The sequence below is a fragment of the Trachurus trachurus genome, assembly GCF_905171665.1.
Source record: "Trachurus trachurus genome assembly, chromosome: 1".
NCBI classification, from domain to species: Eukaryota; Metazoa; Chordata; class Actinopteri; order Carangiformes; family Carangidae; genus Trachurus; species Trachurus trachurus.
Genome location: NC_139891.1, coordinates 12831176 through 12851865, shown reverse-complemented (window position 1 = coordinate 12851865; position 20690 = coordinate 12831176). Strand labels below are relative to the sequence as shown.

Sequence of the window (20690 nt, the reverse complement as noted above, 5' to 3'; positions counted from 1 at the left end):
AGGGCCACTGTACATAATATATTAAATCTTTGTTACTTGTATTTTTGGTGATTGAGGAATTAATTTCAGTTCTACTCTTATCCACACTGCAAGTCACTTTGGATAAATAACGAAAATAAAAGCGAGTGTATGATGTAACCTGGATGTAATATTTCTCAGTGAGCAGAGACTAGTGGAATAACCACACCTTAGCCAACTTCTGTCTTCTCTTATTGATTGAGAACTGATCATTTCACCATAGATGTCTGATTATTTTGTGGCTAGATGTTGATTTAAGGGTTAAGGATAAAGTTAAGGTTAAGGCCATCTTGTGCATGTGTGTTGTATGTAGCATTAGTTAAAGCTAAAAGTCATATCTTCATTTGGATCATCTATGTCTGAAATCTGATGCATCCTTTAAAAACGTCAGTCAGGATTGGACAGACAGAGAAAAACTAACTTAAGTATATTTTATTGATGGTCATGATTCATTTTCCCCAGGTCTGCAAAGATACAAGTTTGTGGTAGGCTGTGCAAACATGCTCAAAACACTACAAAGCCACTGCACTCGCTCCCACCAACAACGCAATACAATGACATATTCATTTACAGTATTCAAATACATAAGATTCGTTCTTATAGATATATTTAGAAAAATATAAAGTCCTAACTTTTCAACTGATAGACAGAAACATTACACAACAAAGACACATACAGTAGTTCCACATATGCTGTGATGCCCTTATTTGCTGGAAGGAAATGTGTGAAATTTCTTAATAAGCAAAAGAAAATTTGTCCAACTTTCAGCTGAAAATGGTTGAAAACATAAACTGGATTAGGTGCAGCTGTAGTGCACTTGGCATGCAAGGACATGTCCAGCGAGGCCGATTTAATGCAGGACCATATTTGTGTGCGTGTGTGTGAGAAGCGATAAAGAAACTGAGTGAGCATGATTGGGTGTGTCTGAACATAACTGAATGTGTGTGTGTCTAGTGGGAGGAGAAACATGCTGCATATAGAGGAAAAGGGACACAAAACCTGTAGCTTGGCAAGAAAAACAATACATCTCCATTTCGAATGAGTGTGTTTGCAGATGGATTTCATACCACACAGTGTTTAATAAACAAGGTGTCGGGGGAACTCTGCTTAACAAAAATATACGTGAACCTTGAGCCACTCAAATGTTGAGGTTTGACCTCAGGGGGACACAACATCAGGGGTGGTGTGTACTTTGAAACGGATCCTTTATGACCGACAACAGCTTTACGACCTCCAGACCTATTTGAGCCGAAGTGGAAATAGTTTAACTTGAGGTCTGTTTGACTCGTTTGTGTATTTTATTCTACTTGTGTGACTGGACCTGCTTATGTCTCTCCAGTTGAAAGTTTAATGTGGGCTTTTCATAAACGTCAGCATGGAGCTGGATGTTAATGGCCTGTGTGTGCAGACACTGAAGCTGAGAGTGGCTGTGGTCGCCATAACTGTTCTTAATCCTGATATTTCAACATTACAAGTTAACTGGTCATCTCATGGTAACTTAACTGTGCCACGGCAATTTAATGATGTTACAGGGTATAGACTTGCAAGTTATTAACTCTTGATAATGAGTCTTAAAAAATATGATGGCTGTCCCCAACTCAGTGAATACATCTAAAATGACATTTCACAGGAGATATTCTGGGATTTATAGCAAAACTCACCCTGAAATACAATGCCTGAACCATTTACGTTAATCTCATTTCTTTCAGACCAAATAAAGTGTCAAAACCACATTTCCATTCACCACTTTATGCAAATATTATAATTGGGTGCATTGAGCTGAAGAAACGAATGCACAGAATAGACAACAGCTGTAGAGTCACACAAACTTCTGCCTCAGCCAAGTGAATTTCAACCTTTTTTCTTCTTGGAAATTAAAAAGAGCCCATACAGGGGGAGCACAACTGACCAGTGAAAACACATGAGCAGATGTTTAGACTTGACAAACACAGGTGTATCCAATAGGCTTTTAATTGCTGTGTGCCCACGATTACTGGATCAGAGTGATCGTTAATGTTATTAGTCACACCTGTGTATGACAAGTCAGAGCGTCTGCTCCGGCTAAAGGTCTGTAACTCAGATTCATTTATCAGGTTGGCAAGATGCGCTCAGGAAGCAAGACAACAAGTAAAGTTCAAGGTGAACAGATGTTTGACACTGCAGAAAAGAAGCCTTGTTTCTTCCTATGCACAGTTTTACAAATTTTAATGTGCACTTGTGCAATAGAAACTAATTAGCTAAATAATTAGAGACACTCTGATCAGATTTTCAAACTTGATCCTTTCATTTCTCTCCAGTTTCCCCAGTATTTTACTTTTGATTGATAAAAAGTCAATCAATCTACCCACCAGGGGGTAAAAGGGGGAGCATGATAGGAAAAGTTTAGAAAGCATAGTGTGTAATTAATACCCTCAGGAAGTCACTTAAACACTTTTTTTTTTAAATCTATGAAATTTATCCTTGAACATTCCTATGTTAACTTGCTCTCCTCCAAGTAAATGAAAGAGATTTTTATAAAGTGGTGTTGTGAATTGCTGCCATGGCATGGTGGCTTTAAGGCCATCTGTCCAGTCATAATTGTTTTTATTCTCTGTGACGCGGCCCTAACGGAGGCAATGGGAAGTTACAGTAGATGAATGGCCAAATGAGGAGGAGAGGAGACTCATTACCTCCTCATTAATGCCAGATGCCGATGCCAAGGGGGGTTCAGACGGCAGATACAGGACGTCACTGGAGCAGATGCAAACTGAAGATTGGATCAAATGTCCATCCTAAACAGATTTGCTGCGTAGGTTTGGGAATTGACTGGAGAGAGACCCGCAAATGGGGACTGCACACAGCCATGCATGCACTGGTGACAAGAAGGTGGGGTTACGTCAGGTAAAGAAAGTTAGTTTGACAGTATGCAGTATGTTTGGAGGAGGGGCAGACAACTAAATGTGATGTCTGCAGAAACTGTCAAAATGATGACATTAATCTTGAACCACTTTGCTTGTGAAATATGAAGGAATTTCAAATTTTGCAGTTCAGGTATATTATTTCTTGAGTTGGATTGGTCCAAAGTCAAAAGAAGCTCACTGATGGTGTTTCTAATGTTGACATGTTTTTCTGAGACCTCCAGAGAGCTTCTAAAGCCCTTGATGGAGCCTTTAATGCAGCATGTCTCTCTGATGGGGTTTGGAAGAGGTAAACGATCTGACAGTCCTGTAAATATTAACACAGGGGAGGTCCAATATAGCATTGCCTCTGTGTGAATGTGTACATGTGCGGGTGCTGACTGTGTCCACCTGCTGATATTTTCAGTCACGTGTGTTTGCATGATGAAAGTGATAGATGGGAAGAATTTTAAAGCGTTGTTGATAGTCCAAGACTTATAGCAAAGAAAAAACAGCCCTCTTTAACACGCCAACGAGTCAACGTGCCAATGAGTTGTAAACAAAGGCAGAAGAGTATGCACACTTGCCCACTGTACAGTTATACAAACAACACCTCAGGTTTAACAAGACAATGCATCAATAGAGAGAGAAAGGGGCACGTGTCCCCTAAACATGAGGATATACTGTAGTAGAACACAAAGATAATCTATTAACAGTCAGCAGCTCCATGGTCCCATAGCCGGGGCTTCAACTACAAACCGCCCCCCTCTCGTAGCTTAAAAATCATTCCTTGTCTTAACATTTCTTAACCTCCTTGTCAAAATATGGAGTGTGTTAGCTTAGCTGGAGGGTATTTCCCTCACTGCAGGTTTCCACAGAAATGAACTTTATAAAGTAATAATCCACAACATTTTGCTATGAATAAATGTCTGACATCCCCAACTGACCATTCACTAAAGCGCTGCCCTGAACTGCGACTGTCCAGTCACACCTCATGTAACTTGACATGGCAATTAATGAAATAGACTTTGGTTACCTTTACAGATCAAACTTTTTACTTAATTTAAACTGCAAATACTAGCATCTCTGCTTCAGGAGTTTATAACATCAGCAGTAAACTAACTTTAAGGCTAAGGAGTATGTCATTAGCTGACCGCATTATTTTGTGAGGTAACAATTTTGTAGTATTTCCCCAGCACTGGAGCTATACCCAGGTGATATGTTCTTTTTTCTCTTCTCTTACCATGCTGAACTGTAACACTAAGCCTATCCTAACCAGCTGCTCTGCAATGCAAAAATCATTTAATCTGATTTCTTTTAAATAGACACTGGATATTTTGTCTCAGCCTTTTAACTTGATGTTTGTAGCTGCTACAGCTTCACCCTTCAGTGCTGATTACGAGATTGTTGACTTCAAACAAGTTAGCATCAGATGTCTATTTTAATTTTTAAGTTTATCTAACAACTAGCTAGCAATAACTGACTTAGTCTGCAAGCCACATTTCATATCTAGCTGAGGAATGATGCACTGGCCTTTGCTTATATCAATGTCTTGTCATCTCAAAGACCAATTATTTCAAAGATTACTGAGAAATGTGATTAGTAATCTATAACTTTTATCACTGGAAAACTTGACAGGTCAATCAGCAGGCTTGGTGAAAGGTCAATTGTCAATGAATGTAAAAAAAAAAAAAATCAACCAGTTGATTAAAGCTTTTGGATTTGTCTAAGCACTTGGTAGATTTCCAACAGGGAAAATCCAATGCTACAGAGAAAGAGATGCATTACATATTTTTGGCTGGGAGTTTGTCTTGAATAAACTGTAGAGGGATGGGATAGTTAGCATTAGCAAGTATCCTGTGCTAAAACTGAAAGTAAAATGATATGTGGCTACATCATTTGGTGTCCACATGGCCTCTAGGAACTGCGATGCAGAAACATCACCACAACAAAGGCTTAGCACCAAAATGTCACCAAAATAAAGTTGAGTTGTGTGAATTACCTCATCCATATCTGTGAAACCATCCTTACAGAACCTCTTGCAATCCCACTCATCTCCTCGTCAACATTTTACATAACCACAAATGCATCATCTTCTATTTTTCATTAAGTCCACTGGAAACTCCTTTACCCCCTCTCCTTCCTAACTCTTCACACCGCTGAGCTGGAGACCTGGAGCCAGCCCACCTCTGTGTAGGCCCCTGTCACATGCCAGTACACCGCCCCCATCAGTTTGGTCCACACCATCTGCACCTCTGCCGTGAAGAATTCTGGGAAATCTTCAGACAACACCTCCAGCATCACGCCGCTCAGGATCTGGGAAGGAGGGTGAGAAAGAAATTTAATTAACAAAGAAAAGAGCAGGGCAACAGTACAAGAAAGAAAGGATGGGAATATGCAGCTATCAAGATAATGGCAGCTGGAGGGAGGAGAGGGAAATGCAGAGAAATCGTATTCAAGGGGCAAAGTGGGAGCGAATAGGTGGACAAAAAAGAATCCAATTCACTGGACATAAAAGTAGGCGAGACAGGTGAGAATTGAAAATGATAACAGTAAAACATGAAAGCAGTGGGCGGACAGGCAACACAAAGGGAATGAAAATGACAAAGTAGAGAGAAGGGACAACACAGGTGGGAAGTGAAAAAAAGTAGTTATAAAGGGAAAGCAAAAATAAAGAGAGAAGCATGAATTTATAAATATTGTGGATGAACAGTGGTGTTGAAGCTATAGCAATGAAATGCAATCTGTGAGAAATGAGGACATGTAGAAACTGCCTAAGTTACATGTTAGTGTGGCAATAATACCATTACAAACACAATGAACAGTAAAACAGTAAAAAGCCCTTTTCCCCGTCTCCATTTACTTTGTGTTTACAAAACCTTTCAGCACATGGCGAGTGTTAGGTTGCTATCGCGTGATCAGCATGTGGTTTAGATTGCGTATTCAACGGGTGGTCATATGTACATATGGGCAGAGATTGTAACCACGGTCAAGAGTCAAAGACCTCCTCAATGTATCTCTAGCTGTTTCCATGACAACTGAGCCAGTCCGTCTTCTGAGGAAGGCCATGAGTGAGTTTAACCTTGTATGGAAAATTTTCTTTTTTTTTAAAGTCAAGAAAGAAGCCTCCATCCATCCATTATATCTGTACCACTGCTCTGTGCAAGATCGCCAGAGACTGGCATAGGGTGAGGACAGGGTTCATCAAAGGGCTGAAACAACACACACACACACACACACACACATACGGATAATTTGGGGTCTCCGATTCGCCCATTGCAAATGTTTTTAGACCACCACATGCTCTTCAATAATCAATTTTCTTTATCATAGCCTAAAATAAATGGCAGTGTTAAAACAATGACACTATGTGAAACAGCCTTGTACATGAGGGGTTAAGAGTTCAGGAAATACACACAGAGACTAATCAATTTAATGATTCACTCCCGAACTGATCAATTAAATGTTAATGTATTCTACAGTAAATCAGAAGTTAGCGTTGCTTCACTGGAAGCAGTGTGTTAGTTCTCCGCAGCTGCATTTATTAACAAACTTCAGATGACATTCAAAAGACTTGAGGAGGCGACGCATACTTCCCCTCTTCAATCAGATGAAGAGCGGAAGTATGTTGGATTTTCACACTCAAAATTATGCAACCGTATGGTTTAAAATTGAAAAAACAGATTACACTGATTCTGTGCTTTTCTGCCTCAGCACTGTTGTATCTGGTGACAGTCACACCCTTATCAATCAAAAACAGATGTCAATATGGTACTGTATAGTACGTTTTTTAGTCTCATGTCATGTCTTAAATGCATGAACACTGACTGATTTAACTCTTCCTGTGTTGCAGTGACTTCAGGCTGTGTAACTGCTGCAGATGTGATTTGAAAGTCATGCTTGATTTGTAGTAGTTTCATTATACTCTTTAAAGGGACAACGAGGAGTTTCTATTCGGTTATAAAAAAGTCTCACGTTAATGTGGATGAACCTCCGCTACCCACACTTGTTAATGGGCCCATTTTCGATAAATATATCGTTCTGTCTCTATTGTTATTTTGTTATTATTAGTGGTGGCGGAGATGCTGGTCGAGCCGACCAGCGTTTTTTACTTTCGGTTTCGCAACGAGTCATGAGAATAACACAGCTGAATCGCCGTTTATGGTCGGAACTACGACGGTATGTGAACCTCTTTGAAACTCTGACTTTAATTCTTGATGAATGAAAACATGAGTCCGTCTTGCGCCGGTCAAAATAATTTTACGGTGCGCGCGGAGGCTCATAAATGTAGTGTGAAAACGCTTCGCTTTTCCAAAACTCCTCGTTGTCCCTTTAATACAGAAGATCAATCATCAAAAAGATTTGAGGAAGATGAAGGCTCATTGTCTATCCCATAAAACTCTTCTTTCACTCTTTCTGCCTGAGGAGATTTAAATTAGTAGAATCATATTAGATTGGTAATTAAAATTTCCTTTTTCACATGGGGTATTTCCATAAGTCAGGGGGCTGTTGAAGCAATAAAATACTTCCATTGTGCTACTTCTGCAGCAAGGTTAGAGAGAGAGAGCTCGACAATTAGATACAGGACACCAGTGGCCAAAACTAGAGAACAACACCCTTGTGGAAATTTGGCTTGGTTGGTGACAGCAAAAACTCTGAGAAAAAAACAAAAAAACAAGACACAATTTAAAGCAGAATGTGGCTGACAAAGTTTGTAGGAATCCGAGTATGCAACAATTCCTAAAGTTACCTTGAAGTACATGGGCTCCACCTTGTGTTTGATGGCATGGGCCTTTCCCACCAGGGCCAGCACTGATGACACCTTCTCGGGGTCATGGAGGTTCTCCACCACAGTATTGATGGCGTTCATCACCCTGCGGGCATGGTGCCGAAGTTGGCTGCTTCGCTCCATCTCCTCTGGATCCTCCATGTCCTGGAACTGGCTGAAGTACTGTTTGGCTGATGGGAAGTTGATAAAGAACCTAAGGAGGCAAAGAAAAAAAAAAGTCACATTAGATCTAAAAGACGATTTGTCTTACAGTGGGATGGCAGTGCTGGCCTATCAACTACTTTTCCTGCTGTGACATTTTTCATTAAGGAAAATTAATCACAACGACTTTGATGAACCCTAATGTTAGATCTAGAGTCACCAGCATGTCAGAGTTTCCAATTATCCAGTGAAATTGCACAGCATGTGTGAATAAATCGGTTAAAAAAAATGAATAAAAGGTTCATAGTCCTTATGTCTTTGTTAAACTCTTTACTTTTCCTTCCAACTTCACCAGCCTTTTTAGGCTCTATATGGTTCATAGTGATACGTCTAAGTGATGTCTTAATAACAGTACCATGAAAATTAGGTAATAATACGTTTTTCTGAGAATTCATTGGTGAGCCCATAACCTCTCATTGCCCTGCACTGTCATCATCAGGTTAATTATATCCAGTTGGATGCTGTTGCCTGACATCAAAGCTGTAGTCAAAGCTCTTTTTTGGGCAGATTTGGACAATTAAGTGTTTTGCTTTGTGAGCGAACGTTGATGTTGAACTTGCTAAAAATGTGAATTTTCTGTGTATAGCCATTTAATATTCACTATTAGCCAGTTAGTAACAATAAGCCTCACAAAGCTAACACTTTAATGTGGTTAGCCTCTTTTGCATGCCCTAAAGGGTACACCACTTTTCATTCTGTTTCAGAAAATACAGTGAATTATACTGACTTATGCAGAAATTCATTGATCAACTAAACTTACTTCAGTAGTTTGGGGGGGGGGGGGGGGGGGGGGGGGGGGTTATCTTAAGGACATGGCTGTGGTATTGTTTTTCTCATCTAACTCTCAGTGTTTTCCCAACATAAGTGGCAGCTGTGGACAGGCACTGTTATTTTCCCCTAGCCTTCCCTAAATAGAGGTGTATAGAACATCTGCTGTATTTCAACAGTGCTATGTTTTGTCGATCCCAACAAGACACAGAATATGCCATTTCAAGTGGTCTAAAATCAAATGCCACCAGCAAGGTAGTTTATGCCGCAGAATATTAAAGCAACCCTTACAGTTTTGGCATTTCACACAGCACAGCACAAAAAATTGAAAATCACCAACTGCACCTCCCTCCAAAGTCCCACCCACCTCTTTCTCCTGCCTCACCTCTGGTTGACTCTGGTTCACTTACATTTTTGTGTGTCATCAGATTATTAATAGCATGTTAACTTAAAAAATGTAAATGTCCAGAAAGGTAAGGGTTGCTTTAAGAAAGAAAAAAAGTAAGAAAAATGATTCATAGCCTGTTAGAGCTGCAACTTAAGTCACATACAATAGGTTTAAGGTATGAATGGATTGATTATCACATGGCACACAATGATGCTGGACAAATAGCCAACTCTTCACCAGTGGTGTGTCCCCAATCGCGCACTTCTGCACTTACACTTAATATTTTGAGTACATAAGTGCGTTCACACTGTGTGCAAATATGTAGTGTGCTATGCACACTCAATTGGCGCACTCTAACGGCCAGAAAATTGAGTGTGGATTGTTGGACACTTTCCACCCTCAACGGCCGCCATTTTAGTGACGTGGTGGTCAAATGGCGGCGGTTGATTTGAGCAGCAACGGAGCTGACACCGGCGTAAATGTCTTTAAAAAACACTCATAACAACACAACAACAACACTAACACAATAAAACACAACTTAGTAGCTTGTTTTGATCGGCAAAAAAGCGCTGTCAAGTGTCGGCGATAGGGCTCCAACAGCCGGTTGCAATCAGAATTTTAAAAATAGAAGAAGAAGCTGTCGAGTCGCAGCGGCAGTGTTTGATTTGAGACGGTACTACCCTGTCAAAATTTGTGCACTGTGCAAGTAAGTGCATTATAGTGTACTGTAAAGAAGTGCACTAGTAGCCTATGCGATTTGAGACACACCACAATAAATCAATTGTGTACACCAGGAAAATAACGTTGTACTTTTTAAGAGACAATAACTAACACAAGCAAACATTACAGAATACACTTCATTTTCCATTTCAACCACCAGATCAGTGTCAAACCTAGTAAAGCCCAATATAAATCTTTAAAAAGCAATCTGTGATATTTATTCTTTACAAAGCAATATAGAGCAATATAATTTGGTTAACCTACCAAATTGTACAAAGAAAAAAAGGAAAAAATCCAGAGTGCTCAGAAGGTTCAAAACATGTGACGAAGGTGGTACCAAATTGTACCTTTATGCCGTAGACAAGAGCAGGGATGCTATAGTTATATATATGATACATATGCTATATATAGCAGTATGAAATTACCTAGTGTTTTGGCTGTTGTTTTTTTTAAACAGAGTTTGTAGGTGAAGAAAGGCTGAGAAATGCAAGAGGAGGAATTACAGAAATGCTCCTGCCGGGTGTAATTTTCTGGTTGTGTACTGTACTGCATATTTGGAAGAATTTCCCAAAGAGCTTAAGAAGAAAGACATACTTTATCATCCTACACTGAGAGCATTAAGACTACGTGCACTGGAACAAGGAAGACATTGTCACCTCACATTGTTGTTTCTATTTATCCTTGAATTGTTATTGGCAAAAAACAGATAGCTATGACATCTATTAGACTTAACTGGGACAAATCCCTTTAGAGTCCCATATTAAATCCCAAACGAATGTGAGGACTCATGCTTGAAAAATTTGAATTAACCAGGAAATGAATGACCCACGGCTACAGAGTCAGTCTTTCATATTACGAAAACACGACCCAGAGTCAAACGATGAACAATGTCCTGAAGCCTTTAAATTCACAGCATGACATGACATCTAATTAGTCTCTTGTGATTTTCTTCCTAAGTAAGTAGTTTTTTTTCACCAAAGAGCGATTCACACATTCACACATGCTTTTTCATGCCTGCAAAGTGTGTTATCCACCTCTGCACTATCAGTATGCCGGGAAGGAAGTGCCTTGGCATAAACCTTAGAGTGTGGCAGTGCCGATGAGACCTCGATGGTTAAGACTGATCAGCCTCTTTGACTGTAATTAGATGCAGGTGTGCTGAAGAGAGGTGTTTAATTTTCAAGCATGTCTGGTGCTGTGTGTGCCAACGGATCAACCTGAATGGCGTCTACTGTTGGCACAGTTTCAGGCAGATTAAAAAAGCTGTAGCTATAATACCGTTTTACCTTCAACAATATCATATCCATGAATTCTAATAAATCAAGCTTTAATCACTTCGCTGTCGAGAGCAGCAGACACACGTCTTTGTTTAAAGATGAACACGTAAATCTGCAATCTGGACAGCAGAATCCAAAAATGAGCAGTCTCAGACTTTTTGGACCCCACTACATAATGTACCCAATGCTGCGTAATCTGAGAAAGGTCTATGTGTTACTATTTGTTGTTGATAAAATACTTTCCACATTCTCCAAGACTAAGAGCTGAGGCCACAGGTAGTGTAAATCTCATTAGTTCAATATGTTTGTTGTACATAAAAAAGATGCAATGGTGATAGTGATGAAAATTCAATGGATTCCTCCTCTGGACACTAAGAAAGTCTAAACCAAATTTCACTGCAATCCATTTTATAGTGTTTGAGATTTTGTAGTTTAGGCTCTGGAATAATTATTTTAAGATTTAAAAAGATTGTGTAGTTAGCCTGTCCCGACATGATCCTGCAAACCTGAGTAAGAGTTTCAGCTGGTCCTTTCCAAGCTTTACTGTAGCGCTTTTCAAAACTCTGCTCCACCATAAAGACTGGTGATGTGGAAGAAAATGACACTTATCTCTGATGTGCCCGGGTTGTGTTTAATCTTATTCTTTAAGGAGCTATTTTAGGTGCAGATGTAGTAAATTCCATTCTTGAACCACCCTGGTAGATGTAAGTGAAGAGATAAACAAAGAAAATGTAAATTGTCCCGTGGGACTCTAGTTACGAAGGCTTGCTTTGATTCAGGGGACAGTTTTCATCACAGGCGACTGTGAGCTAATCGCAGCTCTGTATGAGAGAGGAAAGAGTGTACGCCAACGAAATATAGTTTCCACAAGCTTAACTGAAGCGGCTTGTGAGACATCTGACAGATGAAGTAAAATGTGTAGCTAACACAAAGCTTTTGAACTTTACAGACCAACACTGACTGAAAAACAGATGGATATACATGTTTGCACATACACACACAGACAGACGGACCCACACACACTTATGCTGTGACCCACTTTAAATCTTGTCCGTCCTCCAGCTGACTAGAATTGCTAGTACAGTTATTTCCCAGTTGGAGTTTGGCCCTGGGCAGCACTGCTACACTACATCCACATCCCCCAGATCTTGTGTCATGCTAGGCCTACAAAGGCTCGGGTCGCTTGTAGCACTTCTAGCTTGGCTCTACCAGCTGTCACGATACATACACACACACACTTCTTTCCTCGACGAGAGGGAGAATACAGACTGTCTAGCAGCCCTTGTACAGCTTAGACAAACATGAGAGTTAACTGCAGCGCTTTAAGAAAACAGGCTGCTGCTGCTCTGAAGCTTTCTTTGAGGTAAAACAGAGTCCCTGTCCCCTTGTGTTAGGATGAAACGCCATTAATCCCTCACAGCCAAGGCATGGTTTTACAGTACATAAAAAGAAAATAAGCAACAGGCACATCACCACACGCAGCAAACCTTTTTGATCTGGTCTTTCTGTAAGTCTAAAAGTCCCTGTCATACTTTCAAGTCAGATCCTCACTGTTTAAGAGCTGTTCAGTTTTCCAAGTGTGCATAGTAGGAAGTATGTATTCTGAAGGACTACACTCGCTCATTGGGGTTTGATCTCCTTAGTTAAAAATCATTCATGTCAGTCTCATGTTGACACTACAGTCAGAGTCAAATGCATACATCGTCTGGGAACTATTCATAAACAGCAAATGCGCCAAAACATTCAATGGATGTAAAGTCACCTAAATTGGAGGGATTCATTCTCTACAAAGCAACATTTTCAATCCTGTCAGTTATCGTTAGTATATATGAGCCTGGACCTACTGTAAGTGGTGGACAGAATTGACCGATCAAAAGACAGAACAATCAACTGACATAAAAATGTTCCCTTTGGTGCATCCCTCCAGCTAGCATAGCTAAAACTGTGACTCTATATTCCAGAAGTGTAATCCTACTTGTCCATTAAGGCATGGTGGGAAACATTTTGTTCCAGTGTGAGACAAGTACCTGTGTTTAGTGCTTTGGAGGGCTCTGAACACATTCTTGCACCTGTCTCTGCATTTAAATGAATTCATCAAAGCCATTAGTGGGGCTTGTTAATCACACCTTGATTAGACTGGAAAGGTTTTTTATAATTCTGTGGAGTTCTTTCAACAACCTTGAGCTTCGCTGCCAGAACTTAAAGGACGTCTTCACAAGGCAAACTCTATGACACCATACTGCTTGCTCAATTATTAACAATTAATGATTATAATAATGATGAAAACAATTCACAGGAAACTTATTTCAGAAGACCAATTATTAAATAAATCTACAATTTACTACACATTTCATATTGGAACAGCATTGTGTCTCCTGTCTGCAGTGGGGCAGACCTCTTGAAGATTTTGAGAGGTTTTGGGGGCTGCCCTTGCATCTCAATCAGTTGTTATATTTATTATCAGAAGTATCTCCAAAGATAATGGTTACTGAAAGACACAGAGGTGGGAAAGGTGTTATGCTGGACAGCAATGTAGGTCTCAGACTGAAACGTCTTTATAACTGTTGGATGGATCACCATGAAACCTTGTGCAGATGTTCAGACAGCATTTCAACACATTCACATTCTTGAGTGCTGTGTTCTTTTATATTTTATCTATATATGCTAAATTAAAAAGAAATGAAGTGCTTCCTGCTGTGTATGACGACTTCATCATGCACCACTAAACATTTAGACTAAACCAATCCCAAGTTAGATTTTCTCTAGATTCTGTATCATTGTGACACTTAAATATCGTCCTCTGTGAACATGCGCTTGAATCCACCTATAAGCACTTTATTATTTTTCTGTGCACAGTTTGATTATATTCACAAAGCTTCCATACTGTATGCACTGTTGTGTTAACGCCTGGGGTGCGCTCACTCTTTGGTGCAATTGCATTTGTACGCGTTGGTGAAATCAACTGAGGCTAATGTCACTGTCTCTCCATGCATAAAGCAGATGGATCGACATAATAATGCAAATCCATTGGATGTGGCGCACTGATCTCACAAATAAGATCTAGACCATGCAGGACCGTGACCCTGAATCAGCCTCAGGTTATGTTACGTAGGTAACTGGGGAACTGCCAGCCAACTGTTGATAATTGCACAGAGAGAGAACAATTTAAATGTCATGGAAAGTGGAGAAAAAATATTTTGACTCAAATAATAGATCAACAGATAATTCCTTGAACATCCTTCTGATAAATGATTTACCATTTCAGTCTTTTTATTACGTAAGTGAAAATGCCAAACATTACTCACTGATACTTGGAATATTACAATTTTAAAAATGTTCAATCAAGTTTCTTTTTCTGTTTCATTGTAATCTGAGGGTTTGGTCAGGCAAAAGCAGTCCGAAGGCATCAGTCAGTTTGAAGGTATCAGCTCTCAGATATTGTGATGGAGATTTTGAACATTTTACAATAAAAATGTCTTTTGTTTGTAGAAATCAAATAGGTGGGTCTCAACATTTAAAAAAAAAAAAGCTTGAAGGAAGTTTAAAAAAAAAAAACACTGGAGTTGTGTTTATTCTGCTCCTGTCACATCATGTTTGTTCTGATGCTCCTTGGCTGTGAGAAGTGAACTATCAATATACATCGACAGCAAAGCCAGCGGAACAAATGTCTGGATATGTAATGTGCTCGGCAGCTTTGAATGGATGGATTTTGCTGACAATCACAACCAAAGATAAGTCACCTATTCATCATCAAGGGAGGAAAAATGTGGCAAATGAGGGAAAGAAATATGTAAAGAATTGAAAGTAGTGACAGAGAGATGGCAGACAGTGAGGCTTGGAGGGAGGCATGAAGTGCCAAAGCTTGTTGCTGTCATCCACAGATAAGAGCACAAGACACACATACACACAAACACGGTCTTTGCCCCTTCTGCTCTCTCCCCTCAGGGATTCTCCTCACCCCAAACTGAAAATCAGTTTGTCTCACTCACATCGGTCTCCTTGGCTACGACTCGCTGTCCATTTTAACAAGCCCTTAAAGGCCTTCTTAGTGTAACACTGAGACACTTTAGCTGGGGACATTCAAACGCATCAAGTCTTCCTCTGTGACACATAAAAAAACATGAAAAGAAGCAGGAAAAACACAGTCAAGCTGTGTTACATCCAGTTAGTCTGAGACACTTTGCAGCTCCAAAGAGCATTACTGCCTGTTGAAGATTAAGCTCTTGGAGAAAATGCCTGGTTTTCTGTTTACGGCTACAGTTTGACAACTTAAGAGGAAAGTAGCAGTAGGTGAGCAAGAGCTGTGATTAATATAGAAACAAGGAGCTTACTTTATATCCAAAGAATTAGAATTACAATGAATGAATTGTCCTCTATACGTGAATTACACCATGAGCAAATACAAATGCTTAAATGCTTGAGGAACAAAATCAGTGTGTTACCCATCTGAAAAGACGGTGCATGACTTGTCAAAGTGAACAAAGATGGGAACTATGGAGATTTTCCTCGGCATCCTAATGAGAGAGGAATGAAATGTTCCTTCTATCCCTACACTTGTGACAGCACAGTTATTGGTGAGAGGTTGAGGGAGTGGGTGCAGAATGTGTGCGTGCATGTGTGTGTGTGTGTGTGTGTGTGTGTGTGTGTGTGTGTGTGTGTGTGTGTGTGAGTGATTGGCCTATGCAAAATGCAGCCTCCATTTATCATATGTATGGCTGGGTTTCCTACACCATGTGTCAGTATCTGTTGCTTACTCTTCTTAATGCTAAGACACACTTACTCTGCACATGAACAGACCATGTACCTCTTTATTTTTCTCTGATTGCATGTATGTATGTGTGTGTGTGTGTGTGTGTGTGTGTGTGTGTGTGTGTGTGTGTGTGTGTGTGTGTGTGTGTGTGTGTGTGTGTGTGTGTGTGTGTGTGTGTGTGTGTGTGTGTGTGTGTGTGTGTGTGTGTGTGTGTGTGTGTCTCTGCATGACTCCTGTCACTGAACAAAAACCTCCCTTTGTGATCATATGAAAGGATTGTTTCTACAAAACATGGTGTAATTAAGAAGTTAAGAAAAAAAAAAAAGGTATCAAATTATTCCGCAGTACCTTGGCCAACTACTGTAATAGCAGTATATTTTACTGAGATACATCATACTGCCCTTTCAGGTCTGTAACTCCACACACCCTGTGGTGCAACCCAATGCAGCAAGTTAGAAACTCGAGGTCCATGAAAAGAAGATAGCTTCTGACTTTGTAAACATATAGTCACCAGGGCATATTAATAAAGCCAATTTCCAAGGTTTTTACAGTATGCATATGATACAGCAACCCACCTAGGGTGTATCTTGCCTCCAGACACACCCACAACCCTCAAAAGGATGGGCAATATGGGTATGGTATAACACACAAGTCGCACCAATACGGAGGTGTTGAGCAGAAAATCATTGCCCTGAGTTCGTACTGTTGATAATCTCAGCAAGGGCATGACCAGAAGTGCACTAACTGAAATATAGTATAGTATCTTTAGTTGTAATCCTTGGGATAAAATCTGAAGTTGAAAATAGTCCTTTTGAGGTTAAAGATCATTGAGGTTAGCTGAGACTTTGGTGTGGTAACCGTGACAACAGAGAAAACCTTCAGGCTGATCAGATCTGTACGGACCAATGTTTAAGGCATCACAGACGAATGCTGTGCTCCCCATTCCTCCCAGTAAAAGCTGCACATTGAAACGGTTTTCTCAGACTTCTGGATTTTCTCACTTCTGCTGATTCACCGCTCATGTAGATGACGTAAATAATAACTTCTTCTACATCTTCATTATTGGGAGCTAAAAAAATTTCTCACATTTTTTTGTAATAGCCGTGCACAGCAAAATCTGTTTTGGGAATATGTGCATAACTATACCTGCAATTTTCCTCACAGCCCATCACTGTTCAGCTCAGCAGGTTGGTGAGGATTTGCAGATACTGAGCACAAGCATGACTGTGCGGTCTGTGATCTGTAAACTGTAGAACTGACCAATCTGTCCGTTCAGAAGCCACTGAATCAATAATCAAGAAACTTTAAAGCTATAAAACCCTTATGAGTGAATTAGCAGCAACAAAATGCCATTATTATGTGTGAAACCAATTTTACTTATAAACTCAACCCAATGTCAGTTTTCTAGTGAGTTTCTCATGCTTCTTAAATCTGACTGTGATGAGCTCTTCTGGTGCACAATAGTAAGATGTGGCTAGATTTTCCCCCACATTTTTTCACAGTGTGTGATTGCTGTATTCCTTCATTCACTGTTGAGAGCAGAAAACCTACTTTAGAAATAGAAAAACATGTTTTAGATTTGGAGTGGATGTCTATTCATTTACCTTCATTGTGTTTTTCATAAATGAAAACACAAAGAATGGAGAGGACAAATGAGAAGAATGATCCCAATACTCAACTTTTCAACCACTGATTATTAAAGATGCTCTGGACGATGAGTTGCTGTCCGAATATTAATAGAAAGTGAGAATAAAGCATGTAGCCTACGTACATCCAGGCAGACCTACAGACAGTGAGGGCTCAAGCAGCAGGGAAACCAAAGATGTGACCACTCATCTGTGGTCACTCACTCATCTGATCTGTCATCTGTTCATAAGTCAACTGATGCTGAGACCAATCTGACCTAACCACCCTAGTAGGCTACACACACATTTCTTAACAAAACTCACCTTATGAGCACAGACACCCCCACGTCGTCGCAGTTCTTGTAGACGTGCCCCCACGTGTCCTGGATGATCTCCCTCTCGGCGTCGGACAGCGGCTTGGCCCGCTCCGGACGGTCCTCACACTGCACCTCTCCTCTCCTCATCACTCCCAGCAGCTGCGGAGGTGGAGGCGGCGAGGGCGGCGGCGGAGACTCCCTGCGAGACATCCCCCTGCGGCGCAGCAGCCCGGAGGCTCCCAGCAGGGCCCGGGGGAGGTAGGGGGCGAGGGAGGGGGGGAGGGAGACGGAGAGCTGAGAACCCACGGCGGGAGCTGGGAGAGGAGAGTCGGGGTGAGAAGAGGAGCAGAGAGGAGGAAGAAGAGGAGGAGGAGGAGGAGGAGGAGGAGGGGAGACGGAGAGGAGCGGAGGCAGGCAGCGCTCACAGCCAAAAAAAAGAAAAGGAAAAACGTAGCACCGGATCCCCCCACTGCCACCCACCGAGCTCTCTCACAAACTTTCGCTCACTTGTCCTCCTGCCTCTTAAAAACTTATCTCTCTCACTGTTTTCATTCCTCTGTTTTTCTTTTCTTCTCACTCTTGCCACTTCTCTCCTCTCTCCCTCTCTCCCCCAGTGAGGGAGATGCTTGTCAGTGGTGCTGATGTTGCTCCACTGTCACTTCTGCTCTCCCTCTCTCTGATCCTCTCGCTCTGGTGGAGGAGAGGAGGCGTTCAGCGGCTGCGGTGTGTGTGTTGTGAGGACCTGATGGAATGAGAGAGCCAGGGTGGGGAGAAAAACAGAGAGAGAGAGAGAGAGAGAGAGAGAGAGAGAGAGAGAGAGAGAGAGAGAGAGAGGTGGAGAAATCTGGAGATAAAGAGGGGGAGAGTGAAACAGAGCCGTTAGAAGTTTTGAAAATCGCCTTGTGTGGTTTTTGGTCATTTTCTCCAAAACCACCGGCCCGATTTCAACCAAACCTTCTGCGTTGGACTCCGCTCGGACCCCCAGATGATATATTCGAGTTTGGAGACATTTGAATTTTGTGTGGGAAAGGCAATTAATCAGAAATTGGGGAGGACATGGGTGACATGGGTCACACAAAGACATGACCCCACTGAGCATCATCTCATGACCTTCAGCTCCCCGTTTCAGTGGTGTCCTCCAGCAGCAGCAGCAGGCAGCAGATGCATTGTGTAAAAAATGAAAGGTCTGATCAATGCACAGTGCAGTGCAGATACACACAGTTTAAGATTAGCTATTGAACATACTTATTGTAGCAGACGGCAATTCATAGATATAGATCCAAAATATTTAAAGTGGATAGCAAATCGGGTGAAAAGAGGAATGATGGGAAGATGTCAAGTTACCAGATACTGTATATTTGAAATTTGTTTATTTGGATAAAACCCCTTGAGATGTATCATCTCGTTTTCGAGGGGGTCCAAACATTTAAACAGACATAGATTCAACAGACAAACATGTACTCAACAATATAGAAAAACAGACAAATAAACAAACAAACCAAAAGACAAAAACAACAGTACAAACAAGGACAAACCACAGTTATTATAACTACATCGGGACAAAACAAAACAACCATAGTAGGGGCACAAAGGTCAATACTGGGACTAAAATGACAGTATATAATGAATAGTAACAGATCAACAAATCAGAAATGAGTCTTCAGGGAAAACAGGAACAGGTCACCATGAAGTGAAAAGACAAGGCATGCTTGAAAGTACAAAGAGTGGAAATGGATCTGATATTAGCAGGAAGGTTGTTCCAATCAGCAGGTGCTTTAAACATAAAAGCTCTTCTACCAAATGATTTGTTGACATTGGGAACAGAAAAAAATAGCTGCGATGAATGTCTAATGTGATAACTTGTTGTATATGGTATAAGATACTGCTGTAGATAGGATGGGTAATTAAGATAAATGCATTTGTATATCAGCTGTAACCAGTGCATGTGTCTTCTCATGTTCAATGTTGGCCAGTTGAGTCGAGTATACATTGTGCAGTGATGAGTAAGAAAAGGACATCCAAGGACAAATCTACAGAGTCTGTTATAGGCTATGTTGAGTGGGGCAAGGTCTGATTTATGGGCACTCTGATATATAACATCACAATAATCTATAATTGGGAGTATAAGTTGAGTGGCCAGTTTCTTACGTACATTAAATGAAAAACAAGTACGAGAACGGTACAACATATTAATCCCAAAATTGACTTTGCGTAAAAGATGATTAATGTGAGGTTTAAAAGTAAGTTCAGAGTCTAGCCAAACACCGAGATATTTGAAGGTGTCAACTTTATGCAGTGGAGAGCCGTCATTACAATTTATAACACAAGAACCAGGGATGGATTTAAGTTTTTGTCTGGTACCAAATATCATAATATAGGATTTTGATTTATTAAGAAGAAGTTTATTACAAGACAACCATTCCTGCACAGAAATAAAATCAGACTGAAGGGAAGACTGAATTTGAGTTATGTCAGACTGGGATGTATATATGACGGTATCATCAGCATAAAGTTGAACACAGCATTTAGTAAGACTTGTTGGAAGATTATTTACATAGATCGAAAATAGAATTGGGCCAAGAGTTGACCCCTGAGGGACACCATATTGTTGCGTAAGAAAATCAGATTGATATCCATTTAAGACAACACACTGTTTTCTGTTGTGAAGGTAAGAGCTGAACCACTGGACTGCATTGAGAGAGAGACCAATATTGTACAATTTGTCTAATAGAAAATAACGATCAACAAAATCAAAAGCTTTACTTAAATCAATAAAGATTGCACCAGTGAGTTCACCATTTTCAGCAGCAGAAAACACATCATTTGTAAATTTCAAAAGAGCAGTTGTTGTTGAATAGTTCGACCTGAAACCCGACTGGAAAGGTGTTAATATATTGTTAATTGTGAGATAGTGAGAAAGTTGATTATAAATTAACTTTTCGAATACTTTAGCGATGGAAC

The 20690-nt window shown here is 40.5% G+C and overlaps 1 protein-coding gene across 1 annotated transcript; it reads right to left on the bottom strand.

Moving 5' to 3' along the window:
- Positions 1-5045: 5045 nt before the first annotated feature.
- On the bottom strand, positions 5046-17939 carry cygb2 (cytoglobin 2; the record flags this gene model as incomplete). Its single annotated transcript, XM_083972833.1, has 3 exons — positions 5046-5210; positions 7645-7876; positions 17737-17939. 3 exons carry the CDS (start codon positions 17937-17939, stop codon positions 5046-5048), a joined length of 600 nt encoding a protein of 199 aa, XP_083828959.1.
- Positions 17940-20690: the final 2751 nt, after the last annotated feature.